At 47.8% G+C, this 17,752-nt stretch overlaps 1 protein-coding gene across 3 annotated transcripts in view; it reads left to right on the top strand.

Annotated features, from left to right (window-relative positions):
- The window catches only part of LOC149324544 (uncharacterized), a 79,021-nt gene extending 61,761 nt beyond the window's left edge, over nt 1-17,260 (top strand). The window contains exons 2-3 of one of the 3 annotated variants that reach the window (XM_089565428.1): nt 14,464-14,546; nt 17,232-17,260. In XM_089565428.1, the coding sequence (XP_089421554.1) occupies nt 14,464-14,546; nt 17,232-17,238 (90 nt within the window). In that variant the 3' untranslated portion in view covers nt 17,239-17,260. Of the gene's footprint in view, nt 1-14,463; nt 14,985-17,231 lie in introns of those variants that run through there. The other 2 variants (XR_016286827.1, XM_089565426.1) reach the window with 2 other exon arrangements.
- The last annotated feature ends 492 nt before the right edge of the window (nt 17,261-17,752 follow it).

Below are 17,752 nucleotides of genomic sequence, written 5' to 3'. Positions count from 1 at the left end.
GCTCTATGTGAAGCCAGTCTAAACGTGTTGCGTAAGAAGATAAGCAAGGAACGATTCGTACCTGCCCTGTTTTCGGAATTCATTGATCGCCCGCAGGTACCTGCGACGCCAGGCAATGATGTCACTTCGCTCGATCAGCGCAAGGTTCCGTTTTCTTTTTACAAATGTGAATCCGATGTCTTTCATCAACCTCCACAACGTCGTTTTCTTGAAATTCGGCAGGTCGTCGTCCTCATTGACAGCCTTTAGCACACTGTCCAGTGTTGGGACTTCCCTCTTCGCGTACATACTGTGCACTTTCAGACGACGCCGCCGCGGTGGCTCAGTGGTTATGGTTCTCGGTTGCTGTCCGTAAAGACGCGGGTTCGATCCCGGCCGCGGCGGTTGAATTTCTTTGGAGGAAAAATTCTAGAGGCCCGTGCACAGTGCGATGTCAGTGCACGTTAAAGAACCTCAGCTGGTCAAAATTTCCGTAGGCCTTCACTACAGCGTCTCTCATAGCCTGAGTCGCTTTGGGACGTTAAACCCCAATAAACCAATAAACCAAACTTTCAGACGGATGGCATGGACTGTGAAGCTGTCATTCTTGACTGTTTGCGAGCTTGAAATCTTCACGTCGCGAGGTCTTTTCTTCGGAGACGCCAAAGGCCAACACAGACGCTCCGCCTTGATTTTGGCAAAGGTACGGGGAGATACTGCGGTGTCCTCGCTCACAGCACTCAGTACTTCCCGAACAGACTTCTCCGGAAAATAGATCCTGGTACGGGAGTGCCTTGACAGCTTGGATGCACGAACCTTCGCGAAAATGCGTCCAGGAGAGGTGGCCGCGGCCGCTGAGCAGGACGCCATTTTCTCAAAAGTGAAAGGGAGCCAGACGGAAAGAGTAAACACGGCCAGGGTTGCGGAGACAGCGAAAACGTGAAATGGAAAAATACGACAAGCGCAAAACACAAAATCACAGATCTCGATCGATTCGCTGGCAATACAAGCGTTTTTTGTCACGCTGATGACAAAAGTATTATTCACGAAGCCTACCAGCAAAGCATTTGTTATTTTTAGCTCACCAGAAGTACCGCACTATTTTGTGTCACGGATGCAGGTTGCGCAAATAGGAGCGCTAGCTTTGGCAGCGTTGCACCTGATGCATGAAACGGAGTATAGAGTAATCTGGAAACACGTAGATGCAGCTCGGCATGGCTGTGATCAATCGAGATTAGTCCGGTCGCTTCAAGCGTCACGAACACAAATGATAACACCCCTTTTCTGCGGCCTTGCGCGAACGAACGCACACTAAAATGATACCAGGCAATATGCCGCGGCACTCTAAGACGCCACAACCAAATGCATGTTGCAGGCTGTTGTATGGAGCAAATCACACTATTTTGGTAATGTCCTTAATTGCATAATTAGTCGATACGTATTAAACAGCTTCGCAAACACCGAAGAGAGGCGAAAGATTACAATGAAAAAGTTGTGGAACGGCCTACAAACACGCGATTCGACAGTTTCTAACTTCCCATATATTACGTATTAGCTTGCTTTCGTTCACTCCAGATGCCCGCGAAGTACAAAAAGAAACCATGCGACACGTCCTCTTGCTCGCCACGATTGCCGCGCTCCCAAACGATCTGCTTATGAACGACCAGCTCGCTTAGCCAAGTGTGCTTCCGCTTAAGGTGACAGGGCTGCCACATAGGCCATCGCAGTGTGGTTTACGCCAGCGCAAGCGATGAGCACTGGGTCCGCTTATTGCGACCATGAACCGCCGCGAGGAAAGACACTGGCGTAAACCGACATCTGCAGGCATCTGAAATGATTGAAAGTAATTAATACGCAATAGTTTATGGTTTGTGCGTTATGTGTTATGGAGGTTTAACGTCCCAAAAGCGACTTTGGCTATAGGGGACGCAGCAGTGAAGGGCTCCGGAAATTTCGACCACCTGATGGTAGACCACCGCCATCGCTCAGTACACGGGTCTCCTTAATTTCACCTCAATCGATATTCGACCGTCGCGGCCGGGATCAAACCAGCGTCTTTTGGGTCAGCAGCCGAGGGCCATAACCACTGAGCCACAGCGGTGGGAGAGTGTGCTAAGTGATGCCCCCTCCCTCTTTACTCGCGTGCCGGGCGCGGCGCACACAAGAAAGATTTCAAAGCATCTCAAACCCAGTCTTCGCGCCTGACCAATGTGGACGCGGGCCCGGCGTGAGTGGGAAAGGAAATTGCACAGCTCATACTGCGTGCATATGCGCGCGATCCTTGGCACGAAGAACGAACCGACGTGCAGCTTGCCTGCATATGAAGGGCGCTGAGCACTGTCTGTCAGCCCGAGCCACCGTTCAAGCTCCAGAGAAGCGCTCCCGCTGGATTCCAGGGACAACACCACTTGACCAGCTACAGACCAATGAGGCAGCGTGGGCCGACCTGCGGGACGGCTCCGTCGTAAACCACTGGTCGTCGGACTGTCCCAGTGCCCTATGAACAAATTGTGTTTGTTGGACTGGCTCTCTCCGGTGTTAGTGCACTTTAGGTGCAAGATTTCTTTTGTATTGTAATCTCTGTCGCGTGTTACTGTGCAAGAGTTGCATTGTATTGTAAATCACTTTGTATGTGCTCGCACGAGTGATTGTGATTTATTTATTTATTGAAATACCCCAAGGGCCCACTGGGGGCATTACATAGGAGGGGACAAATCAAATCACAGTTTTGAAAGGTAAAAAAGGACTTTAGGTGGTTAATACGTCAGGTTGAGAAAGAACACAACAACGTAAAAACTGTTACAAAAAATGCACAAATAACAAAGAAAAGAGAACATACTGGTTTGCAAGTAAGTGATATAAAAGAATATCTGGTTACTGAACGCGCTGGGATTCCAGATAAGTTAGCAATTCCGATTGAAATAAGGAAAACTGGGTTATAGTAGCGATGCTGGAGGGCAACTCATTCCATTCTTTTATTCAGAAGCTTAAAGGCTAATTCTTGTACTTTTCCGTGCGAGCGGAGATGGGGTTAACTTTGTAGATATGATCTGTGCGACGTGAAGTATGAGGTCGCGGTAAGATGTGCAACCGGGCAAATGATGTACTGCTGTGAAAGAGAGCATGAAAACAAGATAATCGGGCAAATTTTCTGCGCATTGCGAGGGGCGGCATGTAGAGCTCTTCCTTCAAATATGAAACACTTTGAATTCTCGAGTACGATGATAAGATGAATCGCGTGGCTTTATTCTGGACGGCTTCGAGTATATTGGTGAAGGTGATTTGGCAGGGATGCCAAATGATTGACGCATATTCCAGTGAAGGGCGAACAAGAAAATTGAATGCTTGAAGCCTGGTGTCCCTGCCGGCTAGATATAAGTGCTGCTTCGGAAAGCCCGGTTTTCTTTGTGCTTTAGATGTAAAAATTCAGGGGGCACTTTGGCTCTCTAAAATGCTGCAAGGCGAAAGCGTTTCCTGGCGCACTGTTTGTTTTTATTTATTTATTATTTTTCATTATTTGTTTTTATCTTTTCTTATTTTTATTGTTTTTATTTTTATTTTCTTTGTTATTATTGTTTGTTTTTATTTTTGTTTATTTCCTTATTTTTATTTTTATTTTTCTTCGTACAAAAGCTAGCGCAAAACACGACACACACAAGAAAGGTAGACAGGACAACACGTTGTCCTGTCTACCTTTCTTGTGTGTGTCGTGTTTTGCGCTAGTTTTTGTACGAAGAATAATGCACCAACTAGCCCAGCAACAAGTGTTACTTGAGTATTTTATTTTTTCTTTCCTTCACTTTATTCCTTTTATTTTATTTGTGAAACCCATGCATTCACTAGATGCGCCTTTAATCATGCTCGAAACTTGAGCCTTCGTGGCGGAGTGGTAGTGTCGCCGCTTAAAATGCCAAAGGCTCTGGTTCGATTCCCACCCTCGGCGCCGTTTCTTTTTAAGCAGTGACGCCGAAAAGCGGACAAATCTGCCGACGCGTCTGTCGGCACGGCTGCCGACGCGTCTGTCGACAAGGCTGCCGACAGCGTCTGCTAACGACAGTGTGAGGCATTAAAGGCTTTCGCCTTAATATATTCGATGTGGTCTGTCCATGTTAAGCTAGAATTTAGCAGGATGCCGAGGTATTTAACCGATGAAACCGAGTGTACTATGCTATCATTTAATCTGTAGGTGTTTGGTTGTGATTCTGAAACAGAAGTGAATTTCAAATGTTTAGTCTATTCTTTATTTATCTGCACCAGCCATTTGCCGCACCAATCTGTTAACTTGTTCAGGTCAGAGTGCAAAGCTATATGACGTCGTTAGGACTAGATGTATCTGTGTAAATTACACAGTCGTCGGCAAAAAGGCGGACTGTCAAATTGACATTTAGTGATATATCATTAATATATATTAAAAATAAAAGCGGTCCCATTACTGAGCCTTGAGGGACACCAGACTTGACAAGGGTTAGGCTGGAAATATGATTTAATTTAACCGCTTGAGAACGATTTGTTAGAAATTGTTCAAACCATCGAGTTGCTTTGGCGTCGAGTTCGATGCTGCGTATTTTCAGTGTTAGTCGTTTATGACGTACATGGTAGAAGGCTTTTAAAAGATTAATACAAATATCATCTACATAATGAGACAGGCGCAATGAATTATGAAGGTCCGTTCATCATCATCATCATAATCAGCCTGACAACACCCACTGCACGCAAAGGCCTCTCCCATGTCTCTCCAACTAACCCTGTCCTTTGTCAGTTGCTGCCACTGTATCCCCCAAACTTCTTAATCTCATATCGCCCAGCTAACTTTCTGCCGTCCCCTGCTACGTTTGCTTTCTCTTGGAATCCACTCCGTTACCCTTAAGGACCAGCGGTTATCTTGCCTTCGCATTGCATGCCCTGCCCAAGCCCATTTATTCCTCTTGATTTCAACTAAGATGTCATTATCCCGCGTTTGTTCCCTCATCCACTCCGCCCTCTTCCGATCTCTTAACGTTACACCTATCATTTTCCTTTCCATAGCTCGCTGCGTTGTTCTTAATTTTCTTAATTTAAGGTGAACCCTCTTTGTTAGCCTCCACGTTTCTACCCATAGGTGAGTACCGGTAGGATACAGCTGTTGTATACTTTTCTCTTCAGGGATATTGTTAAGCTACCATTCATGATCTGAGAGAACCTGCCATATGCGCTCCACCCCATTCTTATTCTTCTAGTTATTTCCCTCTCATGATCAGGATCTGCGGTTACTACCTGCCCTAAGTAGACATATTCTCTTACTACTTCCAGCACCTCGCTACCAATTGCGAACTCCTGTTCCCTTGCTAGGGTGTTGAACATTACTTTGGTTTTCTGCATGTTAATTCTTAGCCCCACCGTTCTGCTCTGCCTGTCTAACTGATTGATCATGCTTTGCAGTTCTTGTCCTGAGTGGCTTAGCAAGGAAAATGTCATCAGCGAATCGCAAATTACTCAGGTATTCTCCATTAACTCTTATCCCCAACTATTCCCATTCCAGTCCCCGGAATACCTCCTGTAAACAGGCAGTGAAGAGCATTGGCGAGATCGTGTCTCCCTGCCTGACACCTTTCCGTATAGGAACTTTATTGCTGACTTTAGGGAGAACTATAGTAGCTGTGCAATCGTTACAAATATCTTGCAATATTTTCACATAACACTTCTACACCCTGATTCCGCAATGCCTGCATGAAGGTCCTTTACCAACTCATAAAGCTGTGCTGGGCGTCAACTGTGTTTGGCAACTCATAAAGCTGTGTATCGTCTCTTTGTTGTATAAAATTTCTTTTCTTTGAGAACCATTGGCTCCGACCCATTCTCTGGCGTGCTTTCGACGAAAGCTGGGCACCAAACGACCGCCTCCCGTCTCACTTGGTTGCTAGTCTCCGGCTGAGCTTGCCACGCTGAGTCGAGGGCATCTCCTTCGAGTCCGAGACCACTACCCCCACACGCTCTAAGGGTGTCTGGGAACGCGCGCTGAAGCGCACGAAGTGATTACAGACGTCCTTGCTCCGGGCCATGGATTTCTGCGAGGAAAGCCGGTCCACCTGATTGTCAGAGAAGATGACTGGGCCCGGTTTTGTAAAGTTTGGACTGTGCCGTACGCTCGGAAGCAAATGGTGTCAGAAGAGGTACATACGCCAGTGAACGAAGAGGTGTTATCACCGGTGACATCGCCAGAATAGGCCTCGCCCGCCGTGCCCATCATCAGGAAGGATGGGCTGCTACGCTTGTGCGGTTACTTCTGTCTCAAGGATAATGCTGCGACCGTTATGGAGCAATAGCCGGTAGAACGGGTTGGCGACATCTTTGCGAATCTAAGCGACGGAGAGCTTTTCAACACATTTGATTTTCGCAACCCCTATAATCAGCTGCCCACAGACGAAGACTCGAAGAAGCTAGCTGTTCTCAACTCGGTCAAGGGCCTAATCTCTTTCACCAGAATAGCCTTCGGGGTGTCCTCAGCGCAGGAAATCTTTCAGCGACACATGGAACCCGCGCTTAATTTCCTTCCCGGGGTGGAGGTTTATCTGGACCACATTACTGTGGCTGAAAAGCCGAACGTCTACAAGATCCTGGAGGAAGTGCTACAACGTCTGATGGATCACGTCCTCCGTCTACAGCAGAAAAAATGCAAGTTCCGCAGTAACAAGTTATGTTTCTCATGCAAGTTATGTTTCTCATGCACGTCATTGGTAAAAATGGCCTACGTCCTAAAAGTGACAACATCATAGCGCTGCTCGACACCCCACGACCCAGCTCGGTGAGTGAAATGAACGCTTTTTAGGCCTTTTAAACTACTGTAAGTTTTTGCCAGACGTGTTAACTACAGGTGCCCTTATACGCTTTGTGGGAGAATATCATAAACGGTTCTGGGACAAACGACAGCAGATGGCTCTCAAAGCACACAAGGCGGCAGTAGAGAATGCAAAACATGTGGTGCATTTCGACCCCAAGAAGCCCCTTCGTTTAGAGTGTGATGTGTTGATAATAGGTCCGGACCCGTGCTGTCGCCTTGAGTAGTCGGCGTTGTTTATCTATGGGTTTAAGGTGGCGAGCGCTAAAAAATGGCGAGATTTATTACCAGCTAGAGAAGGAGGCGCTGGCTCTCGTGTTTTGCGTAACAAGGTTTAGATTTTCTGTATGAAAACCACTTCGAGCTGCTAACGGACCATACACAAATACAAATACCTTTATTTCAACATCATAAATGTTAGGGGTGCACACAAAAAGCCTATGACTGGCTTGACACAGGGTCGTACCCCCCTAGTAAAAAACCGGCAGCAAAAGAACATGGATAGAGGAATAAAAGAAGACTACAGTGCATCGGTAAACACCATATTCAATAAAGAATAGTGAACATCCTCTTTCCTGTTCAGCCCGGACAAGAATCTTCCGCCGATGGTCACTGCCCGCATTCAATGCTGGGCCCCGCTGCTGGAAGGATATTGCTACAACCTGGCGTGTCGTAAAGTGTCAGAAAACATAAACGCCGATGCCGTCATCCGTCTCCCTTTTCCGCTGGAGTAGCACCAAGAGGAACAGAAAGACGCGCATCAATATACATTATATGCTTCTACTGTGCAGGCGGCGCCCATAAGGGCCAAAGAGTTGGCGGCCCTGCACTGTAAAAAAATTTGCTCAAGTTTACGTAGAAACCTGGAGGCAATGCGTTGCCGAGCACTTTCCGCAATTCATAAACGGACACTTTGAGAAATACGGCAAGTCCTTAAAAAGGACTCAGTGCTCTTAATCACGGATATTACGCAGAGCTTAGTGCGTACACCAACCGTAAAAAATGGTTTACGTCTTCCTACGTTTAACCTCTTTCGTACCCTTCTCTGTGTACTCGTACGTAAACTGTGTACTCGTACGTAAGCCAACCGTATAAAAATTATTTACGCATTCTTACGTTTAACCTCTCTTAGAGCCTTTTCTGTGCATTCAAGTGATGCGAGACGAAAATACCACATCAATTTGAAATTTCAAATTGATGTGGTATTTTCGTCTCGCAGAAAATTAAGCAACATTTGCCGAGCTGTGCAGCGGAAGCGAAAGGCCCTACTAGGAAGGAGGATCGGTGGTGGTTGTACCACAGCACACGTAGAGATGAGGGTTGAGTGCATCGAGGGTGTTGTTTATAAGATTCCCCTTTCTTGCGGTGGGTGGTATGTTGGCCAGACTGGGAGATGTCTAAACGAACGCCTGAGGGAGCACCATAATTCTTTGGACAAGGCAGCCGGTTCGAATTTGGCGCTTCACTGCAGGCAACCTGAGCACACGTGCGCCCCATTGCTTCATCAGACATCCGTCGTCTTCAAACATAAGGATCAGATAGTAAGGGAAATAGTAGAGGCATATCACATTGACAAAGGGGGTACAGCATGCATTAGTAAGCCCTCATTATCACTGGCTAACCGCGAAATCACCTTTTTGGAGCATGCATTTGTAGATATGTAGATTTAATATTTTCAGTGATGATGCAGTGTTTCTTTTTTGTTCTGTTTAGTGTTTGGCGGGAATGCTATATATGTACACATGTGCGTAATAAATCGTCAGTTGAAAGTCAGCGCTCGTGTTGTCGTGTTTGTTCCGTCCACGTGTTTTTTCCGCGCTGTTTTACCATGTATAAGAGTTAATTTACCACGTCGTCATTATAACGGAAACGATTCACACGCGCTCTGCACCAGGCCGCCAGTCAACGCCAACTCTTGGATCACGTACTGCCTTGATGCGGTACATGATAGTTTGCACCGAGTGCGCGACGCTACCAAAAAACAGGAGCAAGCAGTGTATCCAAGTGAGCGCAAAGCAGATGTAGCCAAGCACATGCGGCAGCCGATGAGCAACCTAGATTATGAAAACTGGCGCACTAAGGCGCGCGTGAAAGGGAAAGGAGCGCGAATGGCGCGCACGCCAAAGGTCCCTCCTGAAAACGATACCCCACGGCGATAATCGAGGCGACGATGGCTGAAGCAGGCAGAAGCTCGAGCTGGCACGTTAAGGTGCGCGCGGAGCACAGCACGGACAAGATCCGACGACGCAGAAGAGTGCGCTGAGAACATGTCGAGAAGAGAGGAGAAGAAGAACCGCGGCAGAGGCATGGGGAGGGAGGCGAGCGCTTCGAGAAACGTACCGCCATGGCCGACGTTGTGTCGGGCAGCGGCACCCGCCAGCAGGATGAAGGGCCACTCGGGCCACTACAGGAGCTGCGGTGAAACGTTGTCGGCGTAAGACGCGCGCAAAAACAGTTGAGGGTTACTCTGGTTGCGCGTGGAAGGAAGACTGGAACGACGAAAGTGGCGCAATGGCTGGCGTACGCCGGCGTGGACCACAAAACAACCACCGGCCACCGCCAGCCAAACGTATACAGTGCTTGGCTTAGCTTGGCTTGTTCAACGAACGCGACAGTCGAAAATAGAGGAAGTCGCATGGTACGGTCAACCTTGGAATGCAGAGGGAAGGTTTTCTACAAAGAAAGGAAAAAAAAAACTGACCGCCGACATTCACGCCGAGGTTGAGAGGAGAGATGCCCTCTCCCGAACGGCACGTGCGGCGTGCTCTCTGGTTGGAAAGGTTCCTTTTCACAATGGGCCCATTCCTCCCTTCTGAACAGATTCCTCCCTTCTCAACAGCATCTACCCCTGCGAAAAAGAAAGCTTTACCCAAGGAGAAGCAGAAAGGAACTGGACGCACAGCCTCCAAGTAGTTACGTGCTACTCACTGCAAGACGCCTCAAAGAGCAGTGGTAGTGAGCAATTCTCTGCGTACTGCTTTCTTGTTTTCCAATGCGTTAATTAAATCAGTTGGTAAAGTTTAGTCGTATTTATAATTGACCTAAAGCGAAAGAAACAACTTTGCTTTACGAACAAAACAGGTCGTTTTTCGAAGGTTGCTGGAAGCGGCTGCAAGCGGCTGCGTTCGTCCTGTCTCGTCTACCTTCGTCCGTGTCTTTTTAGCCGCTGGAATGTATTGCAATATAAAGTTGTTTCTCTCTCTCCGGAAGCTGCTGCACTCTGCTCGGTAATCTACGCGACGCATTAGGGCATTCCGTAGTAAGCACTAAATGAACGCAAGATTCTTGTGGGCTACTGACAACGCTTTTTCATGCCTGGGACCTGGAATGTCGTTTACGCAGGAACACCGAGCTGTGCGCGCTTGAGACAGCACCTGTCTTCGCAGCGAAAGGTGAAATACGACTCCGGCACGACAAATCACTTGATGCAGAGCAGTGAAATTACACTTACCTTTCACACATCGGTCTTCCGTGCGTCAAAGCGCATTTGCGCCACTGCGTCTACAAGAACGCAAATTGTCGTTGAAAAGAGAAGCAAAGCGGAGCCGCCACCACAGCAGCGCACTCAGTGGCGTAGGGGTATAAAGGTGACCCCAAGGCACCGACCGAGTTCAAAGCGAGTACCTCTTAAATTTCGGGGGAGGAGGGGGGAGTGGGATGAAGGGTGTACCAGCACCAGCACAACTTGCTCGGCTGCGCACATGCCCCTGGCCTCCCCCCTTTCGTTCCCAGAGATCGCAAATGTAGCAGACATGCAATTTTTTTTCTGCACCAATTTTGCAAAGAAAGGGTGCTGCGTAAGCCCATTTTCACATCTGCTGTCGGACCGTAACGCTTGGCACCCCCTGGAAATGCGGCACCGTGCAAAAAAAGGCTGTCAGTTAACAAAAATGCTTCCAGTTATAATTATCGATTTCAGAGGCAATATTGCATTTGCAAAATAGAATTGAAATTTAATGGAATGTGTTTTAACCCAAACACCACTTTTAAAAAGTCTTAGTAGGTGCTACGGCCTGGAATATTTCGGCTCTGTGGGCAGCCCTGAACCGAAGCGAATATTAAAAAAGCGCGCCAGTGACTTCTCTCCGCTCATTTGCAGCGTTTGACAAATGCTATAAAAAGAATTTAACAGCAATGTCATTAACGTTTGACCAAAACAAAAACGTAACGCTGCTGTGATGGTTCCCGTATTAGCTGGGACGGCTCAGGGGCCCACCGAAACAGTGAGACAGATATTGCACCCTCTCCAATAACAAATTATTATTGATCATGCAGGCATGAAAAAGCAGCGGCGTCAAATCATGACAACCTTTGCTCTGTTTTTGTTGTCGTTAATTAAGTTATTAATGCGTTTGGCGGTAACACAATGCCGAAGGAGTCAACCGCTGTGTGGTGTTAAGCTTTGCTGCCTAACAAAATGTTCAAGTTTTCTTCCTTGCAACTTCTTCGGACGAATAATGACGATTCCTCCGTGATTGAACTGAAGTACGGTCTCCTCCTCCGTGTTGTCTAAAAATGCAAATCGTCCTTTTTTTCCACGTAATAAGTCTCCGTAGAGTCACGGACTTTTTTTACAGTGTGACCATCCGTGACCTTCTTTTACAGCTAGTGCGGAATTGGATCCCGCATGGATAGCCGACCTACCTGACAGAGACAGAGGGGCAGTTCCGGCAGTTCTAAAAAAAAAACGTCGTAGTTGGATGTCATTCGTGATCTCACTTAGTGGGGGCATGCAACTGTCGTGCCGTCAGCGGCCGCTGTAGGTCTTCTCAAGCTCCTGCAAGAAACATTCAAGAATGGGAGCGATGAAAACTTTGAGCGAACCATTTTTTTTTTGGTTGCCAGGGCTAGATGCCGCTATCGAGAAGGCATTAAGCGAATGTAAGATATCTGCGCAAGCTAGAGTGATGCCTCTTGCGAAGATAGCGGCACCATGGCCGAAAAGAGTCCAGAACTGGTTCAGAGTGTTGGCTGGAGTGGTCTCAAGCACAAAATAAGCTCGGATGGTGATGGTAGCCTCAGCGAACGGGAAGCAACATTGCCACGCGGACCAAGTGCCATCGCACATCCCCCAGGGCCCCGACACGAAGCCGCCAGTTTGCAGCACAGCACTTGACACCCCTGACCAAACCTGGCCCAGACCAGCCGACCTTGGGCGCCCCACTCCGGTGGTGTCGCCTCTCAATGAGCCACCGCCTCTTCGCCTGTCCACCACGCAACGACGTCCAGACGTCCACCTCAATGGCTGAATTGGTAAATGGGGCAGAAGTGCCCCGTGATGCAAGCTTGCCGCCAACCAGCCAGCAGGCAGCTATTCCTGTGATGACATCGAAAGCGAGAGCATGCTGCCTACCGCCCATAATGTCGCCACGAGACAGGGGCGTAGCCCGGGGGTTGTCTGGTTGTCAGAACACCACCTCTCCCCCCCCCCCCCCCCCGACAATGTTATTCGCAACGCGCCGGTATATTAAAATATGAGAACGAAACAATGAAAATAAGAACAGTATCGGTTTCTTGATAGCAATAGTTCTTGTCATTGAAAAAATAGTCAGCTGTCACAGTTCACCAAATAAAACGTACCCTTTCAAGTCAACCTACTTTTTCATCCATTGCACTGCATCTCGTCATAAACCAGCGCGAAAATAAAAAGAGCATTTTTTTAAAGCGCCCCTGCGTCCGGGCGCAGGTTCACACGCAATGGGTAGAAGAGAGAGAGAGACTCTTTAATGAAATACAGAGAATTTAGCCGGCGTTAAAAAATCGCTGGTATGCTACTCTGCCTAGGGAGGGGCATTAGGGAGATAAAGACAGAAGGAGAGCAGTGTGGAAGAGATAAAAAAAAACGAAGATAAAATGCGGCCATGAAATGGGTACTAAGGATGCAATGGCGAGTATTGATGTAACCTAAGGAATGATGGAGTGCATAGTCCGACAAATGGGCTGACGAAGTTCACTGCATGAAGAATGCATGAAGGTAACGTGCAAGTGAATTTAAAGCTTATCGAGATGTGCCCCTAACAATGGGCAAAGTTTTAGGTCCCTTAGCCTGCCTTAGGCAACAGAGACTTGCAATGAACTTTCTATTCACATATTTAAAAGCTTCTCACGAAGATGGAGGATGCGCTCCAAAGACTGGAACTATTCACATGTTTTCGGATCGGCAACACTTCTGGATTAGCTGAAGTGTAGTGCATCCTCTCGTTGGCCTTGAACTGGTTGCGATTGCAATTTGCAATTTTTTTATTGTTAAAGAACGAGTAAATCTCGAACGACCAATTGACGGGGCGTAGGCTTTTTTATGTCATATGGGCGACTAATAGCAATACTCGAAGCACACGCTGTCCTAAAAGCGAGTAATCGCAACGCGGCGTGAGAAATCGGTAAACTCTCATGCAGGTTGCATAAACGCATTGTCACGAATCGGCATCAACAAGACTGCAGAAATGAAGAAACAGGTTGAGTCCTTCGCCAGTAATTCCAACCGTTTTGATTTTTTCGCCAAGGAATCAAGCGCTTGAAGTCGCTTGCAACTGCTCCTGTTTTCAGTGATAATTAGAATCTAAGGATAACGTTCGGCATTACTCCTACAATGTCTCCGGAAATTACTTTAAATGCGAACCCTTGTCATCCCTTACCTCCCGCACTTTTTGTGACCCGTTGATTTTCAGCAGTTTTGCACGACCTCGGATTGCAGTTTTTTTCTCCACACGCTGTCGCGAGCAAAGCAAAGGAGATGCTGTTTGTTAGGTTGCTTACTTAGTTATTTCGAGAATACTGCCGATTGGCTCTCAGTGTTATGGCAGAAATAGTACATCATATGAAAGTACACAAAATGACAGGAAAGAGGAGGTCAAGGTGAAGTGTGCAGCGGTGTACAATCAACCAAAAGTGTAAGAGCAAAGTAGAAACAAGCAAATCATACAATCCCAAAAAGATAAGGAGCACAACAGCAAATAAAATGCACTGAACATTATACGCTGTTGTATATTTTTCCGTCCGCCAAGTGCAACGAAGAGCACAACCAGTCTTTCGTAATGCAGTGGCGGAGGGAAAGCATCGCAGGTAAATCGCATATTTCAAAAAGCCGGAACCTTGCTATCCTCTTGCTTTTTTCAGAACAGTCAGATTTTTTAAAAGTTTAACAAGCTGCTGGCCTAGTTCGTTAAGTAATTAAAGGTAAATTATTTGTCGCTTATGTAAGATAGACGCATATAGCATACAATGGACAGGACGGGCGCTATTTATATCTTTACGCAACAGCGCCGAACTCTCATATCACGCATTCAGGACAGCCGACGCATAGCGTTGTTGCCAGGAAGAAACAACGGCAAAGATGGTTCAAAGGCTATCCCCAACTTGGTAAGAAAGCCGTCGGCGCCACGGCATCCATCCGTCCCTTGTGGTTCATTGCGTGATTGCAGCATGCAGACAACACTGGCTGCCCACACATGCCTACCGCAAGCGTTTTGATAAACGTCGACAAACGTTTTTTGCGTGGCGGAATGCATGCATCCGGCAAGACAACCACGTGCTAAGGAAACTGTTTCAATTCGGAGACTTTCACTTAAACATTGTGCGCATTATTGCTGGCGCGGACTACGCGACGTTTCTGCGGTAGTTTTTATTGCTCTATGTCTATTAACTATCCTTTATTTTTCTTCCCTTGGCAGGAAGGCGCTCTGCATGTGGACAATTTCTGGATGTCCCTAGGAATCTACGGTATCTTCAGCCTAAAATTTACCGGCGGCGACAAGTAAGTCCGTTTAAGAGCGCCTGTTCTCATTGCTGACGTCCCTGGCCTACGTGTAGGCGTGGCTGCGATTGTCGGGAATCCGCATATGGCTGTTTTTGCCGAAAGCGTTATGCGAGGAGTATTACTTGCAGGGACCCTGAAATGGTTTCCTCAATCATATTCTAATGCAACAGCTCTGTAGAGGTGATCTCTGCGGGTATTCTAGTCGAATTCAAAAAGCTGCGCGTGGAACGAAGAATTTACAAACAATTTTTAAATCTTGCCGCTCACAGCCGATTAGGCCGACACCTCACCGCACGTTTTTAGCCGCCCCTGCCCAGTGACGTAAACTCGGGCCGCCTGGGCATAGACTTGGCGACCCTTATCATTGGCTCTGTCCGCTAACGACGCGCGCAATTTTTGCGACTCTTCCGCAACTTAGCACTGATATTTCTTGAAATACAATTTTATTGATTGCTTATTATTTTGTAAAACACACGTATATATACGTGTGTAAGAATACAGAGGTAAGAATCCAGAGCTTTTCATGAAAGTAATGTAGTACTCCCGGCGGACAAGGAAATCCATCTGCTCACAAAAGCACGTGCTATCGTAAAATCTTTGCGCCCGCCTTTGCGAGCCTCCTAGCTGCGCCGACGAGTCGCTGCTGTCGTCCCTGTCGTCGTCCTGTCGATTTCGGTATGGCGTGCACTGATAAGGCTCGAAGACCATCTAGCGGTGCCTGCACGCCGCCGCGCTTCGAGCTCCGGATGCACGCCGTTCGAGCAGATAGGCTAAAGCAGGGGACACATGTGCGAAACGCGCCGCACCAATCGTCGCTTGCGAACTGCCGCCCCACAGCAAGCAGGGACACACGGAGCGGTGAGCATCGCTGCGCCGCTCTACCCAAGCGCCGCCCACAAAAGATGTCGCACTTCGCCGCCGGGCAGCAGTGCCTGAGCGCTGCTTGGGATGGTGTACAAATATCGCAAGAAAAGACCAGATCGCCTTGTTATCAGAAAGACTTCCAGCTATACCCCAGCAGCGACAAAGCATGACTTCTTATGTTGGGAGCTTTCGGCAACGGCACCGCTCGCGGGCTCTCCGAGCGATGAGCTCTGCTGCTGCCTGGCTGCCGTGGTCGTCGCAAGGCCAATAGCCTGTTTCGTATCGAAGCCGCAGCGGCCGGCGCTTCGGAAGTCGCCTGCGCTATAATAAAAGGCCTACTCTTCACATCTCTTTACTGCGAACTCTTCCCATAATAGAAGATATGTTCGATTTCCACGACGCCTTCAGCAACGCAGCTAGCAGATGGCAGGCGAACCGCCCCAAATAGCAGCAGCACCAAAGTGGCTTGGGGATGAAATTTGCTCATATCGCAGTCATCACTTATAGCAACTCGCTATTGGCCAACGATCGTCAGAAATTATGCATTTTTGACAGCCATCTATCCCTGGGCTTACTAAGAACGTGAACAAGCAATACTAGCGTGTTTTTCAGTCGCCGGCGGCCAACATCAAGGCTGACAGGCCAGCCCGGCGTTGCTCTGCCCCGAGCTCCTCGAGGAGCGCGCTCTACGTCGTCATCACGCTGCCGCTCTCCGCGCTCGCATTGGCTCCCGCTTCCCGTCATTGCCTTTGCCGCGCGCGGCTCGTTCGCAACGCCGTTCGCAACGGCGCGCCGCAGTGAATGACCTCACTTTTCGCGCATGTGTCCCAGCGTTTAGGACAGGCGGCTATGTGGTAGTGGCTGAACGACGAAACTCACGCGTGGGAAAATGGCTGCGACCACCGGAAGTAAACAAGCCGAGCGCCATTGCTTGACGTATTCATGGGCGGAGCATCGCCCCGTCTTTTCTTTCTATTTTTTTTTCCCGAGAGAGCCTCGCGTGTATGAGTTGATGGCATTAAGTGGGGAGAGTAGGAACATCATTTTTAATAGGCGATATCTTCGGTGTTGAACTTCGCTTAACAATTTTTGCGGCGCGGTGAAAAATGATGGAATACCGATCTCTCGTGCGCTTCTGCTATATCCTTGGGAAATAGCTGTTCAGGGCTCCTGTAAGAAGGTCTGCACTTTTTAAAAATGAGGTTCTGAGTTATAAGAGCTCTTTTTTCGACGTAAGGTTGTCAGCGGTGTAGCGCATCGCAATACAACTATGATGTGCTAACTAGTAGGCTGGCTAACTAATACTGAAAGTTAACGTTTTAACAATTACTGTTAGTCTCCTTATATAAGGAGAGCCGTGTATTCCACAGTAAATAGCATACATAATGTTTTTAGAATTTTGATAAGGCATTAACTCTCGGCGTTGAGGCCCTGCAAATTTTGTTTACATTGCGCCAAAATGCATGCGCTTTTCGAAAAGTTTACAGGAAAAGCAACCACTCAAGTGCACGTAATTTGAGAGCAAGGCAAAATAAGTTGCGCCACAGCGTGCAGGGTTGCTACGTTTTTGAATCTTTAAAATCTGATATGAATATTACGTAGGCTGGGCAACGCGCATCTCATAAATACAGAGACTAAAACTCCGGACATGAACTGCAAAGCATGATGAATGAATTAGAGAGGCAGAGCAGAACGGTGGGGCTAAAAATTAACATCCAGAAAACGAAAGTAATGTTCAAAAGCCTAGCAAGAGAGCAGTAGTTAGCAACTGGTAGGCAGGGGCTGGAAGTAGTAAGCGAATATGTCTATTTTGGGCAGGTGGTGACAGCTGATCCCGATCACGAAAAGGAAAAAAACTAGAAGAATGAGAATGCGGTGGAGCGCATATGGCAGGTTCTCTCAGATCATGAATGACAGTTTACCAATATCCCACAAGAGAAAAGTATAAAACAGCTGTACTTTACCGGTACTCACTTATGGGGCAGAAAGGTGGAAGCTAACAAAGAGGGTTCAGCTTAATTTAAGGACAACGCAGCGAGCTATGGAAGCGGGTGAAGTGGGTGAGGTAATAAACGCGCGTTAATGACATCCTAGTCGAAATCAAGAGGAAGAAGTGGGCTTGGGCAGGGCATGTAATGCGAAGGCAAGATAATCGGTGGTCCTTAAGGGTAACGCAGTGGACTCCAAGATAAGTCAAACGTAGCAGGGAACGGCAGAAAGTTAGTTGGGCGGATGAGATTAAGTTTGCAGGAATACGGTGACCGCAACTGGCGAAGGACAAGCTTAATTGGAGATACATGGGAGAGGCCTATGGCCTGCAGTGGGAGAGGTCAAGCTGC

This window comes from Amblyomma mixtum, unplaced genomic scaffold (genome assembly GCF_055824585.1).
Source record: "Amblyomma mixtum isolate Tamu unplaced genomic scaffold, ASM5582458v1 scaffold_24, whole genome shotgun sequence".
Taxonomy (NCBI): domain Eukaryota; kingdom Metazoa; phylum Arthropoda; class Arachnida; order Ixodida; family Ixodidae; genus Amblyomma; species Amblyomma mixtum.
Note: the sequence above shows the minus strand (reverse complement) of the source record. Positions and strands in the feature narration are given on the sequence as shown.